Here is a 23428-nt window from a genome sequence, read left to right on the forward strand (position 1 = left end):
TCTTCCAAAATTCAAAAATATTCTGTATCCTGGTGTGCTTTTTTTTTTTTATTTAAAAATTTTTTTTTATTATTCCTCTGTCTGAAAGGTGAGGGCATTTCTAGTCTTTATATTTTTCTCTACCATAGAGCTGATCATTTAAAACAAAAAAGAGTTTGTTTAGCCAAGGGATGGAGGTAGGGATGGATGTAGGGAAATGTTAAGATTTAAAACATTTCTCATGATTTATTGGTCTCTGCTGTGTTTGGTGTTTTTAATTCTTTCCTCCAGCTCTTACTCAGTTCTTATCCATGTTGAAACTTAAAATGGCAGTACTCACTAAAAGCGCAAATAGAAGGGAGTGTATGCACAAGCAAGGTGACTTGAAAGTACTAATTGGTGCCTCTCTTCTTTCTGTTTTCCTCTGTTCTTCCCACACACCCTGTATTTCGTTAAAATTCTTTACTGTGGGTAAAAAATGAGTGAGTACCAATGAATATAACATCAAATGGTACGAGCTGTGCATACCAGTGTGTAGATAAACATAGGATAACCCATAAGCCACTTGCATATGTGGTTGGTATGATTTTTTCCATTGTTCTGCTGCATGTATCACTGGGTAGGGGGAAGGAAGCAGAGGAATTCCAACCCTTAAAATCGGATTCTGAAAAAGCTTTGATGATTACTGAATTGAAGCAGATGCCTCTTATTATCTCAGCAAGTAACAGGAATTGATGCAGACACTGATAGGCCCTGTCCAGGATTCATTATTGTTTTTATATAATAGGCAGTGTATATGTTGAAAGAGGACCTTTGCATATTGAGTTCTGGCCAGTAGAGGGAGATGCTATATATAGAAAGAGCCAGGGACAGCTAGTTTGCTGAAGATAGCAAAAACTTAGTGGTTTGCCTCTATGGTTTGCTCCCCTCATCCGCAGTCAGTCACTGTTCTGAAAGTTGATTCTGAGTTTGCATTTCCTGTTCTAAACGTGAATTCTTTGATCAATTAAATCAGATAGCTCCTGGTGTTGTGTGTATGTGTATGACAAAAGCTGTGCTCGGCATATGGAACGTGGTAAATGCTGACTAGTTAATAAGGCAGGCAAGCTTACAGACTTAGGGAAGAAATATTCTAGGCGTAGCATTATTGGTAGATTCTTCCCTCTGTTCAAGGCCTCCAATTGTCAATAAAAAAGTTGCTGTCCAGAAAGCAGCAAAGTTGTATATTCATTTGATACAGTCAAATGTTACCTCCCAGTAATTATAACTCATTTCGAGTAGGTGATTAGAACTTGCTTCAAAAGCAAATTTAAGTGATGAAAGCCTGTTTTAAAGCAAGTCTAGACTGTAATACTGCCTTTTCCTGGTTAAAATAGGAACATTTGAGTTAAAACAAATGCCTCTTTACCCTGCTAACCCCACTCTCATTAAGCTTTGTCTTAGTAGTAGTAATTAAAGCAGGTGCTTAAATGTTATAGTTCAAATAAGATTTTGTGGCATAACCTACCTGCAGCAATGTGTTACTTTTCAGCATTTTCTCTACTTGCTTTGTCTCAATGATTATTCAGGTCTGCTTAGACTCAAATCAGGAGCAAATCACCATTGTGACTTGATTTAAAGAGCCATTGGTAGATGAGTAAGGATGCCTGTATTATTTGCCTATTGATTCTTACTGAGTTACGGATCTTAACATGCTTCTTCACTAGTTCTTGTACAGAGCCAAACTTTCCTCTTCATTATTTCACATTATGTTATTAAAAGCAATTACATCACAAAACTGTCATAAGACCAAGGAGGAAGCTTATTGTTTACTATGAGGCTTACTATGTCCTGTATTATCCTTTCTGGTTTTCATTTTGCGTTTCCCATTTAACCTACAAAAGCTTCAAAGCGGCATGGATCAACTGGTTATATCAGGTGATGCATGGCTGTCCCTTTAGTGTGTTAAATATGGGGGAAGGATTTGGAGGCTGCATTACAATCAACCCTAGTTAGGAAAATTATAGTTGTTCTTCCATGTTTTCTTCTGGGGTATCTTTGGATAATATGCAATGAACATCAGCAGTGCAGATAAAAGCCACAATGCTGTTGGATATTGCTTAAGGAATCTTAAGGGCAACGATGATGGTCAGAGTACCTCTCAGAGGAGCATGAAACAACACAGTGCTTTGGATGGCTTAGTACAGTGTTCCTGCGAGGTGAGATTGTAAACAAAAATCTTACTGAATTATGATATTTGTTTAAAAATGTCAAGGCAGTTCAAACCGGTATGTATTTTTCTTTTGTACTGCAGCTGTACTGTTAAGGATGTACAATTTTAGCAAGTTTACATAGCTGCAAATGACAAGACAGAAATGCTATGGTTATCTAAAGTAACATTAGTGAGTGCCTCTTTTTCTTCATCACATATATATAAGCTAAAGGAAAAAAAAATTTTGAAAGTGAAAGGCAACAAAATTTTCACCAAACGGGAAATGTGTTCGCACAATATACAGAAGGCATGACAAGCACTGATTCAATTTGTAGCCAGAAGACTTCCCCACCCCACCCCCCCTACCCAAAGGAGCTTACTCAGTTTCTCAGTTTCTTTGTGTGGAATTGTTTATGCTACATGGTGGTGCAAAGTAACGAGGCCAGACCAGAGAAAAGATGTATCAGTAAAATATTTAGAATCTTAGAATAATTTAGGCTGGAAGGGACTTCCAGAGATCATGTAGTCCAATGCCCTGCTCAAAGCTGGTCTAATTAGTGGACAAGGCCTTGAGCAACGTGATGTAGAATCTTGAACACTGCCAAGGATGGAGACTCTACAGCCTCCCTGAGCAGCTATTCCAGTAGTTTATCAGCCTCATGGTGATACCCCAAACTCAAAGTCCTGTTATCTATGTGGAATTTCCCGTTTTCCAACCTGTGTTTTGTCTCTTTTCCTGTTGTTGTGCACCTCCACAGGCTCCATCTTCTCTGTATCCTCTACTCAGAGAGTTGCAGACAGCAGTCAGGTTTCCCTGAACCTTCTCTTCTTAAGCCTGAACAAACCCAGTTCTCTCAGCTTTTCTTCCTGTGTTGTATGCTCCACCTCTGACCATCTTGGTGATTCTCCGCTGGGCTTGCTCTATGATGTCAATGTCTTCCTTGTAATGGGAGCCCAAAACCGGACACGACATTCCAGATGCAGTCTCACAAATGCAAAATAGAACAGAAACATTACTTCTTTGGACCTGCTAGCTCCACTCTTACTAATGCGGTCCAGGATGCTATTGCCCTTTTTGACTGCAAAGATACACTGCTAACTCATGTGCATGTCATAGTCATGTTCAACTTGTTATCCACCAAGATCCTCCAAACCCTTTTCTGCAGAACTGCTTCCTGGCCAGTCAGCCCCCAGCCTGTAATGTTGATGGGATTATTCCATCCCAGATGCAAGACTTTGCATTTGCTTTTGTTGATTCTTCCAGCCCATTTCTCCAGCTTGTCAAGGTCCCTCTGAAAAGGAGTGCAGCCCTTCAGTGTATGTATTGCTCCCTGCAATTATTTGGTGTCATCTGCAAACTTGTTGAGGACTCTGTTCCATCATCCAGATTGTTAATGAAGGCATTAAACAGTATTGGTCTCAGCAGTGATCCCTGAGGGACTGCAGTAGTTAGTGGCTGCCAGCTACACTTTGCAACTAATCCAGTCCCAGCCAAGTTTCTTCCCACATTATCATCCAATTATACAGCCCATATCTTGTGAATTTGGTTATAAGGAGACTATTGGAGAACATGTAAAACATTCTGTATGTGTATACAACATATAGACAACAAATGTATACGGTACCCACTGTCCTCCCTGTGTCTGAAGCACCAGTCACTTCATATAGAAAGCGGTGAGGTTGGTCAGGCATCATTTGCCCTTGGTAAACCCATTTTACTATTTCCAATCACTTTCTGGTTCTTAATGTGTTTAGAAATGGCTTCTAGGAGGATTTGTTCCATAACCTTCTCAGGGACAACTGAAGGGAGGCTGACCAACCTCATTTATTGAGTAGATGAAGACTTTCTCTTGGATAAACAATAATGATGCCATGCAGACTTTGAGTTGTTATTGTACTATAGATGGAAGAGCTGCTGTAATTGGAGTCTCCATGAAATTTCTTTAATTACTGTTACTTGCAGTTTATATTTGCAGCTGTCAATTTTCAAGATCATTAACTGGATGATAATAGTATTGGGAATTGTGAATAGAAGGCTAAAGACAGTGTGCATGTATTTTGTATATAGGTAGAGCTTTCAATTCCCTTCCCACCTGCCCCTGTTTTCCTGGATTAGTCCTCTCCCTACATTGCCTAATTTGTTCCTATCAGCCACTAAATTGTATCTCTGAGCAGAAAAAGCAGCTTGCTTTGCTACCTTGTGGATCAGTGAGCTATGGAAGTACATGATCAGCAGCCTTCTCTGAGATGGAGCAAATTGCATCCACTGTGCATCAGTTCTTTAAGTAAGAAAGTAAGTGTCTTGTTGCACTAGGGTTCCTGGATTTGGGAGCTTTAAATAAAAGGTGATTGGAGCCCTGGCTAGAGGCTACTCTGAAGGACAGCAGCTTTCTAAAATTACTCTTCATACTATTATCACTATTATTACTAGTATTATTATTTAGAAGAGCTTCTTTACTAAAAGAGAAGACAGACATGCATTTTTTAGGCTCTTCAGCCAGACAATACAAAATCTATTGTTGTTGAATAATTCATTTTTTCCTTTTTGAATATTTTTAGATGGGTTTATGTCTGTGATATAAAAGAAAGCTGACCTGAGGTTGCCTGCATCTCTTGCATTGACTAAAATACAATAGAAAACCATCACAGATCTGTTTTCATAGGATATCCCATCCCCTGTTTGATAATACAACCGCCACGTGGAAATATATGTTAGAATTTCCTCTACTGTATATTCCTTCTCACATTTAAATTTTGTTTCCTTTAGCACTCTCTGCATACTGCTTTAAACTTGCATGTTTATATCACAGCAAGGTTGAGCTGTGTTGGTCACTGCACAGGAAGAATTCAGTTCTCACAGGGTAATTGCTCATGAGATAGCATGCTGGCAGTGGTACCCTTTCTTTGATACCAGCAGGTTAGAGCTCAGGTGCCTTTGATTATCTTCATGGCAGCAGAATGGCAGGAAAAGAGCAGTGTCAGAGATGGCAAAACCTATCCGGTTGTTTTTAATGTAGCCTTTTAGCCTGACCAGTCACATCCAGAGTGACTAAGATGTTTTCAGCTGAGTGACTGCAACTCTACACAGGCTACTAGATCAGATACTGGACAACAGATGCAATGTGTATTCACAAGAAAACTACATCTACTGAGCTGAAGAAAGCATAGTTTCATATTGATCACAGCCATGTTTGATAGCAAGATGAATATTCAAGTAGAAATGTCACCGTCTCCTGAATAGAGAAGGAGGTGAGAGGTAGCTTTGGTCAGAAATGCTTTTAGATATCCACATATCAATTTTTGGGGGTACCTTTAGGTATAGATGAACTGAGGTCATCCCCCCATAACCTCTGTCCTTGCGGAGACTTTATTCTTCTCCTTTCTGGGCAGTGGAAATTTTGTTCTGTGTCTAGATGTGGGGAGGTATACTTTCTTGGTAATGTGAAACAGATTATAAAATCAGTGTGAAATCTTTCACCTGTTTCTTCACTGTCTCTTGTATTGGCCTATGTAGCCTTTGAATTTGATGGATTCCAATGGTTCTGCGCTCTTACAGCAGAAAACACTATTGTCCCTTCTCTCCAAGAATCCCCAAGGTATAATGAGCACTTAACAGCACGATAGTAAGCGTTGCTCATAGACTGGGCCTCACCGCTCTCCTCTGAATTCCTCATTCCTCAAAATCTCTCATCCTGATACCTGTCTGTCCAAGGCAGATCTTAGCTTCAGATCCTTCTCAGTAATGCAAATATTTGCACCCATCAGTAGTGAACTATTGGTATATTGAACAATATCAGGGCACTTGTGCACAGTTGTGCTTATTTTATTCTGAGCATCAAGCACAGCATTTATAACAATTCCATGTTTTTGCGTCAGTGCTGCTTCTCGTTCTTATAGCGTTGGTCAGATTGTCTTAAAGAATTGGGTGCTTTCAGAATTAATGTCATAACAGGAAGACTTGTATTCCATGACAGTGAAAACCATGATAATTCATTCTTCTCAATTTTAAAAATTATTTGAGCTTAATTTTTGTATTTTACATTGCAAAAAGGAGATATGCAAGCAGTGAAGATTGAAGCCACTATTGATTCCAAAAATCCACTATACTGGTGAACTGCAACATACTTTAAGAATAGCCAGGCCAGGCCAGATCAAAAGCCTGTGTGCTCTAATGACTAATCTCAGGCAGTTGTCTGTAATGAAGCGAGGGAAAGGATTTTTTTTTTTTTTTTGAAGTGGGGGGTAGGTAGGCTTGTTAATCCTTTCCATGGTATGTACTTCAGGCTTCCACAGCTGAATGACTAATTCACTGGCTTATATAATAATGGGGAGCTCAGCAGCACTAGTTGCAAGATCTTAAATTGAAATCGGTGATTTTGTTCTTCACTATGACAATGTACAAATGTCAGTAGTAAAAATCACTCTAGCAGGGGGAGGTTTTGCTTTTATATGGGAACAGGAATGCATGTTGAATGTTACTAATTCATCTGTGTGTTTGTTTTTTAAATCTGATTCTGAAAATGTAGAGATTAGAGAGCACTGTTTATATTTTCCTTACAAGGCTTCAAATTTAGCTTTGTGATTCAACACTTCAGCACCATTTACTCATTTCTGCTGATCCAAGCAAAGCTTGACGTCAGTCTCACAAGGTGTAGAAAATGATGAAAGCTACAATTCTGCTTGAAGATAACAGGGAAAGACTGCATAATCTGGAAGCTATGGTGCAACTTTTACATTGTCCTATGTTGGACAATGTATTGTCTAACACCATTGTCACGTGGGATTAATCCAGAATATTAATTAAGATAGTAACTGTGAAAATAAATTTGACTAGGAATTTGTATATTTGTGTGTGTTTTGTGTCAGAGGTATGGATTGGCTGTAGAGATGTGCCTCAGAGATGTATGCACGTATGATACGATGTTGGGAGCATTCCGTGAGCTTAATGTAATGGTCTTAACCATATGCCATTTGTTCTTTCTAGTGAAGCATGCATAATTTACAGTCCTAATTAACTATCGTGGCTTTAATTATTAACTAGGTTCCAGTGTTCCAAAAGAATATTCTTCCTTTGACATATATGCTGTTTAAAAATAATCTGGAAGGATATGATCTGTTCAAAGGTGTAGCCACCCTGCTTGATCTGAGGTTGGTGAATTTCATGTTTTGATTTATCAAAAGAGGAAATGTTACATAAATTCCTCTTTCAAAAAGTGAAACCTACAGAATAGGATACATAAGTCAGTCATAGAGTGCTGTTTTTGATGTGTGGCAGTTTTTTTCTAATAAACCTATGAATAGAAAATAGATTTCTGAGTTCATTCTTAAGAAGCGCTCAGTGTTTTGCTTTTGAAATTATGGTGTCTGTACATCCATCTAAATGGTAATGAAATGCTAACAGAGTAATCTGTTTGCTGAGATTTTTTTCCATCCTGCAAGTAATGATAAGGAGAACATGATAAAATATGTGGCATCTTGATGTCTGTTTTGAAAACTGGAAACACAACCATGAATCATGAAGCTTAATAAGATTTTCTTCTCTAAAACATTGGGTGGTTCACTGCTTAAAAATCTGAATTTTTATAAGCTCTCCTGCAGTCTGAACTTCCAGATACTATTGGCAGTTAACCTACTTTAATGAGTACTTTTTTACTCATGTGATAATTGTTGATTTATTTAGAGATCTTTCTCACAAATATTTACTGATGAGCATAGTGTGTACTGTGGATGTTTTGGGAGCAGTGAAGGTAGGTAGCTTGAGGGCATGTTTATTCTTGAAAGGGTTCTAGTTTTATTTTAGTGTTAAGTGGTCTGGAAGACCTGTATATGAGGTGACTGAGAGTCCTTTGGCAGTTTTGTTTAGTCTGGTTTAAGCTACTTTACTTTGGGATGTTTATGTCCGCTCAATTCTGTTGTCTAAGACGAAGCACTTTGCCTTCAGGGCAAACATCCTGGGATGCACTTCCTTGCCCCACTCTCCATGCATTTTAGGGTTTTTCTTGCTTCTTGTTTGCTGCTGGACGGCTAGGATATGAAGCCAGGCCATGTGAGTCCCTATAGTACTTTCTTCTCATCATGCATTTAGAGTTTGTGAGCCAGCACCTCTTTCAAAGCACTGCCAACTAGCAGTGAAAAAACACTGCTGAGCAATATGGACCCAATAAGTGCATTGTTTTGTGCTTGCTGATTAATAAAATTAGGATGCTTCACATGTCTCGCGCTATGCTATTTTTCAGTGGTTAGACACAGGAGTAACTCAATTGAGGTGTCACTTTTGCATCAGTTCAGGTAAATGCAGGTTGAATTAATGCAGAGGGCAGTTAGCACTGAGTGGGGGGACAGGGCAGCGTGATGTACATGGGATTACTGGCAGTGGCTGCAGAATTCTGGATTTTAGTGACCGCTTGCCTAGCAGTTTGTGCAGAGTTCTCCTGGCACCGCAGTAATTATATGTTCATATGAAAGCTTCCCTCAGCATGAAGGGTAGACTCCTGCCAGGGTCGATACTGAGCCAGGGAGGTGTTAGCAGGTCCAGTCTTGGAGCTCTTGTCAGGGAGGAGTGTGATGCCTTCAAGAACACACCATCGCTGAGGCTATAAAGGTTGTCAATAGTCATGTTGTTGTGGACTGCTTAGTGAGGCTGGAGGCTTGTGACACATCTTATGATTGTTGGTGTGGTGTATGGGCAGAGCTATGTTCTTTCCTGGAGCTCTAAATTTATGAGTGAATTCCCATGTAATCTTTACCCTTTTTTTTTTTTTTTTTCTTTTTTTTCCCTCATAGGAGAGGAGACATGTAAGGTCTAGGAGAAAAAGTAAATAAACCCCCTGACATTTGATATTTTGAATTTGATGGTATGGCCACTAGTTCTGAGCTGTTTTAAATGTCTGTTATTAGACCTGTGCCATGTGTCAGTAACCCTTTCAAAATGTGACTACATGTTTGTGTGATACGTATTTTCTCGTCACACTTGCCCTGTTACTGTCATTAAACAAGGGTCTACAGTCAGTAATGCTCTAGGGTCAGTATTTCTGTGCAAAAGGGAAATCTGTGGTGTTATGCTCATGCATCACCAATAAAATTGCCAGCTAAATTACAGCTCTTGACCATAAGTTTTGGTGATGGTTTATGGACAGAAAAATACCAAATGTGGTTTCTAGTCCCAGTATCCAGATCTTTTCTCACTTGTTTGGTATATGTGATAATTCCTGTCAAAAATTATGCAGAGTTTTGAGAATGAGAACTTTTTCTATTAAAAATTACTATGACTGTTGTAATTATCCTTAAAACAAAGCTCTATGAAACTTATGAAATAAAGTTTTCTAGAAAATTTAAGGAATATAAAAATTTTTGAAGGTCTGTAAATACATTTTTAATGCCAAAGAGACCTTAGAATGTTTTATAAAGATTGCATGAGAAATTGAAAATATCAATCTCTATAAAAGTCAGTTAATTTAATCTGGGATTTCAAACAGCTTGACTATTGAAGTGCTTGGGGTTAAGATACTATGGGTACTTTAACTCAATATGTTTTAAATCTTAACATGTTTCAGTTGTTTTAAACTTAACCTTGACTCTGAATCCCTCAAGTTCATTTTTTCTGGAGAAAAGACAGCATTTTTGCAATAATTTTTCCCTTAAGTGTGTCTTTAATATACACTTCATATAGCTTCCCAGCTTTATTTTCAATTTAAGATGATACTTTTGTCTGAGTTCCTCTTTTTTTAGTTGTATAAATGTAACACTACGGTAAAAATTATATGATATTGATAAAGAATTTGAGAAATGTAACATTAATTTTAAATAATTTGGGTTTTATTTTATTTTTATATCAGATGAAACACTGTAGTCCTGGCTGCTTTGTGCTATGATGGAGCAAATATAAAGCAGCTGGAATATTTCAGATATTCAGAGAAGGTTTATAGCCTTTTTGTGTTGCCAGTTCAGAACAGCTGTTTTGCAGCTGTGAATCTTGCCCTGAGATTTTTGGTGGGTGACCCCGGCCCGCTTACACAGCTGAGATGAGTTGACCAATTTGAATGTCATACACGTGTTGACAGGGACCTTGACATCGCTGACTTTGAGCATTAGAATTGCCTCATACAGATTAGCCAGTGTGTGCAAGGTAATGATTGGCAATGTGATGTCTACATTTAAGATATCAACACTATTAAGCTGACTACTCATTAATAATAATAACTTCGATATACAATAGTTATTAGAGATAGTGAAAATGCTTTTTTCCTGAAACTTGCATGCTATAACTTTATATTTGAAAAACCTAAATATTTTATCTTTAGAATGAAATATATTGATTGTCTTGTCTCTTGAGGGTGGTAGTCTTGGTCCCTAAACATCTTTTTCCGTCATGCACAACCAAAAGATTTTGAATTTTACCGATGCACAGACAGCTGTGATCTTCATAATCTGTTTGTGTGGGTGTTAGCATTCAGCTCTCCAATGAAATTTGTCAGAAAAGAAATGAGAAATTGAATGAGGTGGGAATTAAACCAGAAAGTTGGCTGTATAGTTGATTTAGCAGTAATCTAATGTGTAGCTAATTGGCTACTATCCAAATTGTGTTTTTGATTGTTTATTTTCCTCTGGGGAAAAATATTATTGAATACTAGATGACTGCATCCCAGTAGGATGCAGTCATAAGCTTCATGTCTAGATATCAATTTTTATCTGGTATAGCACAATGATTTCGTATATCATAAACCTGGCTGATGATAGTAAAATGAAAAATGTTGGATTGCAGCAGCAAAATGCTGGCCATGTGTAAGCCAGCAGGAGTTTTGCACTTTACAATGGCAGTACCAGAATTTCACCCTAGGTTGTTATATATTAGATGAATTTTTAATGTTTAACTTTTGGTCGTCACCCACAGTATGCCCATTATTCAGCAGAATGCAAAAGGGATGGATTGACAAAAAAAAAAAAAAAGATGCAGATGTACATTCATAGAATGCAGGAATCAGCTTGAAAGTTTAGTCTCTAAGGAAAGACATCTGGAAGATTTTCAAATGACAAGAAATATCTAAATTACTCCAATCAAACCACAAGATAGTTAATTTCAGTGAGGGAAAGCAGTATGCTGAAAAAGAAGGAAATATAGCAATGGCATTATTATAATTTTTTACTCTTCCAAATTGTAATATTTTCAGTTTTCCTTCTTTGGGATTAATTTTACCAATATAAGCTGTTATCACAGGAAAAATCTTTCCAAGTTCAATGGAACTTCTGGAGAGGAATGAATTCTCACCAATTTCAGTAACGATGTAGGCCTCAGCTTTTTACCAAATTTTGTTTTGTAAGATTATTGGTCAAATACATCTTATTCTGCAGATGTCTGGAATATTAATATGTACCATTTTGCTTTATGTACAATATTAAGCATTTGGAATTGTTAAAAGGATCTTTTCCCCCCTCTGCCCTCCTCCCCCACCACCAAATCCTGAAATTTGAGGACATAAGAATGATATTTGGGTTTTATTTGGGCTTTGGGCTTTCTGAGGACACTAGTTTAAAAAAAATTTTTTTATAAGTTTTCATCGTTTACTGTGAAAGCTGCTACTTTTTTTTTTTTCTTTCTTTCTTTTAATGGAAGTCAGGATTCTCTTGTCACTGTTACAGCCTTCTGGACCCCTGAGAAAACAGACCAAGCATCATGAGGCTCAGCACGAAATCATGAACTGTCAACATTGGCACTTGTCAGGCAGAGTTTTAGGGTACCTGAACTTTAGTTATTGTCAAGCTTAAATTTTCTGTTCTAAGTTATACTCACATGAGTAACAGCTCTATGAGAACAGCCAGTATGACTTTTTTCATCTCACACCTGTGTAAGATTGCTGCATTTTTTTTACCATATTCTCATATTCTGTACTTAAGCTGTGGGCAAACACACCACCAAAATTTCTCTCTTGGAAATCAGGCAGGTAAAGCACTTTAAGGAAGCCTTTCTCCTGCGGGTCTAAAGTTGAAACATGCCTTAAACATTATGGTGAGTGGAGTTCCAGTCTCCCATGCCCTGGCTGGGTCAGGAGGGATCGTGCTGAAAGTTTTGTGGTAATGTAAACTGTTCTAGGGCACACAGGTAATCTGAGTTTATATGGGCTCTTTGTGAAGCTATCAGGATAAGCTGCAAAGAAAACCACCGTTTAGACCTGTTCTGGAGAAAAAAGTGAAGAGTGTATGTAATAATGCTGTATGTGCCAAGTATTGACTTTATTTTTTTGGCAAATATGAAAATTTATTGTCCCTGTGGTAAATATTCATCCCTTGTATCAACATATCCTGATTTTTGGCTCAGCATAAGTCAATATTTGCTTTTCGTAGTAGTCAATACTCACAGTCCAAACAGAGCTTTTGAAAGTGAAACTACATGTGCTTACTTATGCCTTTGTATTAGAAAGATGCTACTATTTTGTATGTGTGCCTAAAGTCACAATTGTATGTGTTCCCATATTCTATAGCTGTTATAAAATTTAGGTATTGTATATCCCAACAAGCAATGATGTCTTCTTTAGTTCTTTGGACAATGGAGATTTAGAAGCAAGTATTATTAACAGTTCTTAAAAGTATTTCAGGAGTTTAAGAAAAGAATTTGTTCTACTTCTTTTAGGTGGCCTGGCTTTAGCTCAAGTACAATTTTTTTATGTGAAATACCTGGTTCTGTATGGTGTTCCTGGCCTCCTCCTTCAAATGGATGGACTGAAACCTCCAGCTCTTCCTTGCTGTGTAAGCATGATGCACAGTTTCACTAAAATGTGGAGGTCAGTCATTACTACTTTTTTAACAATTTATTACTGATATATGGCAGCAAATGTAAGAACATGTGTGTGCGTTTTCATGCTTGCTTGCATGTTCTTGTGCTCTTCCTCTCATTCTCTCTCCCTCCCCATGATTCAACTTGTCCACTTTTTAGATGAACTTTATTTTGATCATTACTTTTTCCATGCTGCAGGGGTAGAGGGAAGCATCCTTTGCAGTATTTTTATCCTCTTAATTATTAGAATTAGACTCAGCCCACGTAGCTTCACTAGCTGGCAATTATTTTTTCCAGATACGTATTAAAGATGGTTCATTTTTTGGTCTTGGTCCAGAAAGCATATTTCCCCTGGATATTCATCCAGAGAAGGAAAAGAAATGCTTGATTAGTTAATCTGTGAGGAAAGCTGTGAATACAACATTTTTAATATGTAGTCATGCAGTAAAGAAATTCTTTAACACAATAAAAATACTATGAAAAGTGGTAATTGCTTATAATTCAAGATGAAGTTTGCTTTCCCCTTTGTTTTTAAAGAATTTACACATGATACTCCAGAAAAAAGTCAGTTTTGAATCTTACAATTACTTTTAAATCAGTATTTACTAAAGTATTTTTCCTGAAAACTGTTCCTGAAATGGAGCCTGCTTGCTGTTTAGCCTGTGTAAAATGGGGGATTCGCTTGACTTCTCTCTTCCTCCTTTGTTTCATGCTGCTCTTGTTCCTCTGCTCTATGGGAGGATGTGCCCCAGGGTTCTCAAAACATTACCTTCAGGCTTCCCAGCATTTCAGTGCAGACACTTCTCTCTTATATTGTGCTAGCACAGAGCCTAGCACAATGGTGCGTCCCCTGGTTAGAGTCTCCAACTGCTTTGTGGTATGAGTAAAAATTTTTTTTCATTTTAGTCATAAAAACAGTGGGTCTGATATAATGAGAGCTGATTTGGATGAGATTTTAACTTTGTTTTCTGCTTGAAGCTAGCTATAACAAGAAGACTTTATGGTTTATAACAGTTTGCCATCGTAGGTGTCTGCTATTCAGAGAAGAAATGCAGCATAAATGGGGGGGAGAAAACAGATGAACTATTAAAAATAATTTGAGCTGCTAACAACCCCCTTGATTTAAATTCTCCTTCAGAGCTTGAACTGAACTTCCGACCTACAGAGTTGAAATAGAAATCTGTGGTTTTTATCAGGCAGTCTCCTGAGATCAGCGTCTCTTGGCCTACTGGTCCTTGCAAGCAGCTTCAAACAGTAGCAGTGTTTTGCTCCTCTGACAGTTACTATGCCATGGAAACTGAGTATTACTCTGCGTGTGTCAAATGAAACTGTACTGTAACAAAAACACTAATGAGATTGCTGTGTCAGGTAATTGTAACAGATGATGGAAAAAAGTATTATGAGCTTGCAAAGTTAGGTGTTGTCTCACTTGCAGTAAAAGAGTTTGGTACTCTTTGAAAAATACAACATTTTCTTATTTCATAAGAAAGTTGAAACTAGTACCTAAGCAGATGAAGTTTGTTTGTTTATTTTTTTACAGTAGGAAAAAATGTGAACTGCTGATATTTATTATTTGCCCAAATATTTCATTCATGTATTATGTAGCTAACAATCAGTGCCAGAAATTAAATTAGTTCAGAGATGGGGTTTGTTTGTTATTAGGTTGAAAAATCTGTTTAGGTATAGCTGATTTGATTCCTTGCTCTCAAAGCCATGTAGATAGTAGAATTTCCTATGGCTGCTGGTGAATTATGGATCAATCGCAGTTATCTAAGAGATCTCGCACAGCTTGCCCTTTGAATCACTGAATTATGATTCTCTTATGCCATTGTAGTTAAACTCTTGTATCACTGCTACCCAGAGGCTTGCAGTCCTTCTAACGTGTTTTGGTCTGTTATATAGGAACATCAGTGTTAGAAGTGGGAGACAGAATGACAGCCTTTGCTTATAAACTGTATGACAGTCTGAGCAGGACCCTCTCAGACCAGCAAGAGAGGAAATGATGCGTGGTGTGTGGGTTTTCTTTTCCAATATTTGTAAGCTTTTTTGAAAGCAAATAGTGCGTTGTGAGGTCTCATGAGCAATGACTCTCTGTTTCCTTAAAGTGCTAAATACTGTTTTGTAGTTAGGTTATGAATTCATTGATTTTAAATGACTGTTCTAAACAACAGTATCAGAGAGTATCTCAAATTATAATGTTAATAACCCAGTGCCTAATTTTAAGCTGGTAAAATGAGAAGAGTTGTTCCAGAATCTGTCCCCATAGCATGATAGCCTGGTAAAGCCTGTTAAAGACTCTCAGGACTAGATTGGGTAATGGAGTGGAGTAGAATGAGCCAGATAACAAGGTTGAATGCACTGTTGCCAGCAGAAGGACTGTCAATCAAGGCAGCAATTGCTGAGAGTATCATTTGGCAGGTACAAGGTACAAGTGATTTGGAAGGAGGGCGATGGGTTCACCTGCTGGCTGGCATGTTGGAGGATGCTCAGAAAAAGCGTTTGTACATGCTTTTCTTGTTGCTTGGCATCTGCTTCAGGCTACTCTCAGAGACAAGATATTACTCTAGAAAGCTTTGGGCTGACCCAATATTGCCACTTTTATGTCTCAAAAGTAATTAGGAGTGCAGATTTTGAAAGAGAGGAAGCCTGAAAAGAAGGACAACATGAAAGTCACCAATGATGCAAGGAATGCAAATATAAAGCATGTGCCTGGATTGGTTATAGTATTGCACCAGCATCTGGCATCCTTTGATCATACCAACAAAAATTTTGATGTGATAGATCCAGACCAGTGTCACTTATAATGACACATGCTGACATAATCCACTCCATTAGATAGCATATAGGAGAGCTTTCAATCAGAAGTTAAGAAAAATACTGCAGCTTGTTGTCTAAAATTTCTCTAGAGCTCAAAAGCAAAGCAAATATTAGAAAAAACAAACCAGTTACTCTGCCTCCCATGTTACTAAATAATTAGTCAAGCTGTGTCCATTCAAACTTATAACTTTTTAATTGCAGCCTTTTATTTATTAACTTTATTTATAGTAGAGTCTGCCTAATTTACATTTTATTTCATCAAGAAAATCTCCTGAGTCAAAAAATTAGCAATCTTATTTTCCATCTCATGACAAATACAAGTCCTGAATGTGTTATGGTGGTTTCTTATTACCAGGATATCATCATCTTGGTATGTATGCAGTTATAAATGCATGATAAAGCTATTACTATTCATAAGCTTGACTATAGTTATGAAAAGGAGATCCTCAGTGTACTAGGAAAATTCCTGATTTGCAGATAGGGCAACAGTTCAGTGACATACCAGCTTAGTTTTTAATGTCTACATTATCCTGTATAAGTCACAAGGAATTAGCACTTGTTTTTGCTACTAAGGGTAAGATCAAGATAATTAAGCATGTGAGAAGAACCAGTACTGTTGGAAGCTTAAGTGCCTAAAGAATTGTTCAAGGCTGATATCTACTCTATAACTTCTCAGGCTGGGAGTAAATAATATAGGGTAACTGGAAGAAGTTGTGCTACTGTTAGCAGAGCAATACTGTTAGCAATACAAGTTAGTTCAATATGGAAAAATGCTCTTCTAGTGGGATACTGATGATTAAGCTTCTGGAAACTAGAGAAACAATAGATAGCATACACTAAACCCTCTGCTAATTTTGACTTCTTAATGAAGAGGCTGATTTTGACAATGTTTTCCACGAAGAAACTTCTCAGTTCATGATTCAGGACAATATTTAGCCCAGATACTGTTCATGAAAAAAGTGTACTGACATTTTTATGTGTCAGAACTACTTTACTGAGTATGATGCATGATTTTCTGTGAAGATACTGGTCACATGGATTATATGTGTATTGACATGCCATGGGAACAGCATAAGTTTGATACAGGGTGTGTAGAAGCACGCTTCCTCCCCTTCTGTTTCTGTCCACCTTAAAATTTTTGCAGTCCCAAGTATCTCGTCTTGAAATAATTCCGACACAAGTGTGTTGGGGGAAAATTGTGTTAAAATTTTATGGATGTTTAATGTAGGTTTAATGTCAGCAAGGATCATGGCTTTTCAGGAAAGCAGTAGGAAGGAGACTGTGGAAGGTAGGTTTCTTAAGCATCAGAATTTTGTTCAGAATAAAGAAAATTGAAGAACCTCAAGATAAAAATCATTGAATGCAATGATGGAGAAAGATCTGGTCATTTTCAGCTACTGTGTTATACGTTCTAGATTCCACCTTGTACTTAGCACTCTGATTCTTGGCTGTGTAGTAGTTTGAGATAAGTCAGAAAGAGACATTTCCTAATGGATGGACTAGGAGGGCTGAATTTTGCACATACGCATGTGCATGTACACACACATAAGGTTTATCTCAAACATGTTTTGGTGACATCTAATAATGGCAGCTAGGTTATGTTTTGAAAGAAATTGCCTTCAATTCAATTTCGTTCACCTGCCTTGTTACTGCTAAAGGATTGCTTGCCTTGTATGAGAAAAGCGTTCTATACGCAAGGTTTAAGTGAATTGTTTCAAATTGTGGATTAGAATTTTGCTGTAGGCTAGTCATATTCTCTAACATGCTGTAAACATGCAGTATAAAATGGGTCAAATGAAAATAAAATCTCTTGTATCTGTTTCTTTCTCATCCTGATATTTCTTTTTATCACCCTTCACTGTTCTTGAAATCTTCTGTCATTGGCAAGAAGGGTTGCATGTGTCTATCAGGAAGGACTATATAAGGTATTTTCCCTTCCTTTCAGATTCTTTTTGGGAAAAGACGACTCTGCACTGATGCTAATCTTGTGCTTTCACACACACAGATTACTATGACCATATACAATAATTTTGGAATAATGAATAACAATTAAAAATCAGTCTATTTACCATCCTCTTTTTTCTGGCTTAGACATTTGATGACATTTGCGTCTAACTTGCATCCAGTTGACTACTTTTAGTTTGTGGTGAGGAATGCCGGATAGATTTTTAACTAAGAAAACAGATTTTCAGACCTGTCCTTACAAAAAAAAAAATTATTTAAAAGTCTGTTTTCACCTATGCTTCTCACTGTCTCAGCTGAGCTTATGTACTTTCTTTAATCAGGATTCTGTTTTATATTGGAATAAATCATTTTGAGAGTTAACTTATTAAATATATCAAGATGAGTAAGCTGTTGAAAGCCTCATGGTATTTGGGATGAGTGGCTGATACACCAGAGGACTGTGCTGCCTTCCAGAGGGACCTCAACAAGCTGGAGAAAGGGGCAGAGAGGCATCTCATGAAGTTCAACAAAGGGAAGTGCAGAGTCCTGCACCTAGGGAGGAATAACCCCAGGTACCAGGACAGGCTGGGGGATGACCTGCTGGAAAGCAGCTCTGCAGAGAAGGACCTGGGAGTCCTGGTGGACAACAAGTTAGCCATGAGCCAGCAATGTGCCCTTGTGGCAAAGAAGGTCAGTGGTATCCTGGGCTGCATTGGGCAGATCATTGTGAGCAGGTTGAGGGACGTGATCCTTCCCTTCTGCTCTGCCTTGGTGAGGCCACATCTGAAGTGCTGGGTCCAGTGCTGGGCTCCCCCATACAAGAGAGATACGGAACTACTGGAGCAGAGAGTGGGGCCTGTTTAGCCTAGAGAAGAGAAGACTGATGGCGGATCTTATCAATGCATGCAAATATCTGAAGGGAGGGTGTAAAGAGGATGGGGCCAGACTCTTTTCAGTGGTAGCCAGTGACAGGATGAGAAGCAACAGGCACAAACTGAAACATAGGAAGTTCCATCTGAACATAAGGAAAAACTTTTTTACTGTGAGGGTGACTGTGCACTGGAGCAGGTTGCCCGGAGAGGTTGTGGATTCTCCATGCTTGGAGATATTCAAAAGCCATCTTGGACACGGTCCTGGGCAACGTGCTCTCAGTGTCCCTTGGTTGGACTAGATGATCTGTACAAGTGCCTTCCAGCTTCAACCATTCTATGATTCTGTATGAGAGAGCATTAAGGAAATTTGAATAAGAATAGACGTAGGTGTTTCTGTCAAGGTTTGATTCGGGAAGCTTGTCTTTAATTCCCAAATAGCCAATGTCTGGAGCAAACAAACACAAACATAATTGCTTAACTGTAGCTGTGCTGCAGTCATATATATTCGGGAAGACATCCCTACCTCTGCGCTCAGAAGTAGATACACTTCTAAGTTTAAGGACTTGCACTGTAGCAAACTCCTGTGGCAGTCTCTCTGGCTTTCTTTTTTGATATCGTAGTGTTCTTTTACTATGATGTTTCTGGATAATTTGACTGATGGTCTGAAGTTTGAGATAGCAGAATTTCTCCCTGAATTTCTCCTTCCCGTGAATTTGGTTCTCTGATTATATGCTAGTAATAAAAGCAAATTGCTATCTTGTAATCTGTCATTTGGAGGTAATTGCGGAGGAAAAAGGAAAGGCACTGAATGATGGGTCATAAACTCCTCCTCATGGCAGGTATCCTCGGGTGAGTTAGGTGACAAATCCTTGCATGATTTGCATGACGGAAATGGAGGCAGGTAGGGAAAAGGAGCCCCACATCTTCATGACAGCGTGGAGAGTCACTCAGTCTGACAGATGGTTGGTGCACCCAGATCTGTGGCTCAGATCTGCTCCCAGCCTCAATGTGGAAAGGAGTGCTGCAGCAGTGGCTGCTTCCCAAAGTCTGCAGGAGGAGCTTTGCTAGTGTTTCATGCCTGGGGAGAGGATGCTCTGTGGGGATCAGCGTAGGTATGCTGGGTAAAGTCTACTTCTGCTATGAACAGAGAATCTCTGTGTAGCTTGTATGAATGGCCTAGCATAGCAGTCAGCTTCAAAAGGATCAAGTATTTCGAGGTGATTTATTTTGTCCTTTAATTCTGGACAGCTATTTTTCTGAAAGCCCTCTAATCCTTGCCCTCTGATGGGACTTACCAGCAGCTGGAACTGAAAGACAAGAAAAGGAAAGACAGACTTAAGCGTCTCCCTTTTCTCTGGAGACTAGGAGTGTCATTTCTGGCCTATTTCCAGCACCTTTGGTTTTTCAAAGAAAAAGTTGTCCTGTGTATTGAAGATACTGTATTAGGTAAAACAAAAATATTTCTAGTGATCTAGTTCCTTACTGGCTTTCAGTTTAAGAAATGTTAATGTCACAGCATTTCTATTTTTTTAAAAGCACCTTTTCCCTGCCCTGTGTTTTTAGACATCATCTCTTAAATATGGAAAATGATTCTTTAAAAAGCGTAGTTGGATGAAATAGAACTACACCTGCAATGCTGAAATGTCCTAGTGCTTGTGACTAAGGGGAAATTGTACAGAAACTTATGAATAGAAGAAATAGTTATCTCTAAAGTCTGCAGAAGCCCAAATACCTCACTGCCTATAAGCAATGTTAAGCCTTCTTTTGCAAACATTAATGTACTGAAGTCAGTAAGATCTGTTTTGTGTCCTCTGACTAGTATACTGAATTGAATCCCAAATCAATAGTAAAAATAACATGCATAGGAACAATTTTACCAAGGAAAGCTTATATTTGCACATATATGTGGACAGTGTGATTTACAGAGCATAAAGGGTTTTAGTTTTCATTCTTGAAGCTTTTTACATGCTTTTTAATGAATCCATTACCCAGAATTCTCAGAACAGGAAGGGCTCTTTTTCCTTCCTGTTGGTATGTAAGGAGTAGAGTAGAACACAAGGTTCGTCTCATTGTATATTCTTCCTACCTACAATCCCTGTAGTACTTCTAAGCAGTGCAGTCTTATGCAAATTATACAACTGCTTTGTGGAATAACTGGAAATAGGTCTTCCGTTTGCGGAGAAGAGCCCTCGTTACTAGGCTACAGAGTTACACATGCTCTTGTCTTCTGTTCTGGTTTGACTAAGCTTGTATTCTTTCTGCACGTGGAACGGCTTCAGCCTGATGGTTAGGATATTCTGGCTTAATCTTCATGACAACCTCTCTGTAGATATTGGTAGGCTGCTGTTAGGTTTCCCAAAAGCCAGTGCTCCAGCCCCCGACCATCTTGGTGACTTCTGCTGAAGTTGCTTCAGTTTATCAACATCTTTCCTGCATTGGGCAGCTTGGCATTGGGCATGCTATTCCAGATGTGTTCTAACAAATACCAAATGAAGAGAAATACTCGCTTCCCTGGATCTACTGGCTGCACTCCTGTTGATACAGTGCAATATATGCTGTTAGCCTTCTTCACTGCCAGGGTACCCTACTGGCTCATGATTAGCCTGTCTGCCAGGACTCCCAGGTCCCTTTTGGCAGAGCTGCTATTGCAAGGTTATTTTGTCCCAGGTGCAGCCATTTGCATTTTTCCATGTTGAATTTCATGGGTTGCCTGTTTGACCATTCCTCCAGTAGGTCTCTCTGAATGGCAGCCTGTCCTCAAACATAATTGCCCGTACCCTCCAGTTTGGTGTTGCCTGCCAACTTGATGAGGGTGCGTTTCATACCTTCCTCTAGGTCATTAATAAAGTCCCTTTACTCTTCCTTCTCCCCATGTCCCCCTGTATTGCAGTATATTTGCTCAGTTAAATCTGTTAAGTATAATACTTTAGAGATTTTGAAAAACTTGCATTCCTTTTGAAGAGCATATTTCAGGGAACCACTTTGATTAGTCTGTTTTCCTTGAGACAGTTATTCTTGTTCTGTTGATATTTATTTCTTTACATAACACTTGAGATTATCACCTCACTTGTAATGATTATAGAGGTAAGATGCACATATCCACATATTTCCATTATGTTGTTACCACACTGGAGGCAAATATAGTCAGTTATGACACATCATTCCATTAGAATGATGCTTCAATATGTGATGTAATGTAGTATTACAGTTTCTGAAAAAGTAAACTAAAGCGTCTAACTGCATTTCATAATTCTGTGTTGTTTATATTCAATTGGATTTTAGGCTTTTATATTTTATTTAGATTTTAAAGTAAATTAAGTAACCATTTTAAAAATATTTAATGTGAGGTGCATAGAACTTTGTTTCTCATTTTTTCCTATCCCTTAATGTAATTTAATTCTTTTGCTCAGGAAAACTTTTTTTTTTAAAAAAAAAAAAGAAAAGAAAAAAAAGAACATTTACGTTACAGGTAAAATTCTGATGCCATTGATAGCAGTGGTAAGCAGCAGTGAAGTCAGTCTGTATGTATGGCATGTAGCTTTATAGGTACTGTAGACATGCTGATTCTGACCTTTTTGCCTCTGTTGGCAAATAGAGGTCAGTCAGCAGGCTAGAAAATGAGAACTACAAAGCTGCTAGTGAAATCGTTTGATGGTATGGTGCTTGCGGATGTGCCTGAATAAGAAGGTAAACAGTAGTGTGCTGACTGGCATTTTTAGTTTCCTTATGGATATAGGGGTATGAAGACATTGGATGAAATTCTGGCATAGCTGAAGTCATTGTCAAACCCCTGACTGAATTCAGCAATGCCAGGGTTTCACTTGAACATCTCTGTTAGGACTGTATTGAAACAGATTTTTTGACTTAAGCAAATACATAAGTTTTGTAAGTGTCAGTGGGACTTAAGAATGTGCAAAATGTTAAGCAAATGCTTAAGAGGACCTTTAATAAGGATGAGGCTTAGTACCTAATTATTCTTTCAAGAAGTGGGGCCGAAAGAAATAGTATCTCAAGAAATCAGCCTAGTTATTACTGCAGGTGGTTCAGTAGTGACACAGCTATATCCAACTGCCTGTTAATTAAGGAGATTGGTATAGAATGTTTATTCAACTAGAAGGTTAGTAAAACCCCCTGGTAGTTAATCCTGATAGACAAAATGTGGCTGGGGTGGTGAATTATTAAGTAATTGAAATTACTGAAAACTGTTTTTTTTGTTTGTTTGTTTGTTTTTAATTTTAACTGTCTCGCTCTGGAGAAAAAGGGTGCTTGTGCAGAGAAGGAAAAATCCCATTTGCTCTAGGACAGTGATCATATTTGACCATGCATGTCTTTGTGTGAGATAGGAAACAAAATGGTAGAACCTGTCATTAGACTGGAAAAATTCAGTTATGAATCATTTACTGTAGCAAATATACTTTTTATTAAATTTATCATATCTTTTTAGTTTGCTACATGAGACTATTTTAGTTACGAAGATTTAGATACTGAAAATATCACCAGACATGAGTTCTCTTATAATACGCTATTCATATCATGCATTCGTATAAAGTATTTTGTTGTTTAAATTTATACTCTAAGATGTACTTTTCCTGTTTATTGAGACAGTCAAATTCTAGTAGCACTCAAATTTCCTATGGGGAAATTTTCTTGAGTTAGTTACTAATCCGATTAGCTTAATATGACTCTTCATGTGAATGTTAGTGAATATTCTTTGCCTGTTCTTGTATTAAGATTTTTCTAATTCCGATGCTCACTTACTGAATCTTATCGTGCATGCAAGTGTACAGTGTGATATAAACATAGCCTTTAAGCATTAGGCCTGCTTGCCAATATCAAAATACCTAAGCTGCTAGTCCA

The 23428-nt window shown here is 38.1% G+C and overlaps 1 protein-coding gene across 7 annotated transcripts in view; it reads left to right on the forward strand.

Annotated features, from left to right (window-relative positions):
• The window catches only part of HHAT (hedgehog acyltransferase), a 192876-nt gene that overhangs the window by 34422 nt on the left and 135026 nt on the right, over window positions 1-23428 (forward strand). For all 7 annotated transcript variants that reach the window (XM_064509633.1, XM_064509628.1, XM_064509635.1 and 4 more), the window contains one exon: window positions 12795-12945. In XM_064509633.1, the coding sequence (XP_064365703.1) occupies window positions 12795-12945 (151 nt within the window). The remainder of the gene's footprint in view (window positions 1-12794; window positions 12946-23428) is intronic.

This window comes from Dromaius novaehollandiae, chromosome 3 (genome assembly GCF_036370855.1).
Source record: "Dromaius novaehollandiae isolate bDroNov1 chromosome 3, bDroNov1.hap1, whole genome shotgun sequence".
In the NCBI taxonomy this organism is placed as follows: Eukaryota; Metazoa; Chordata; class Aves; order Casuariiformes; family Dromaiidae; genus Dromaius; species Dromaius novaehollandiae.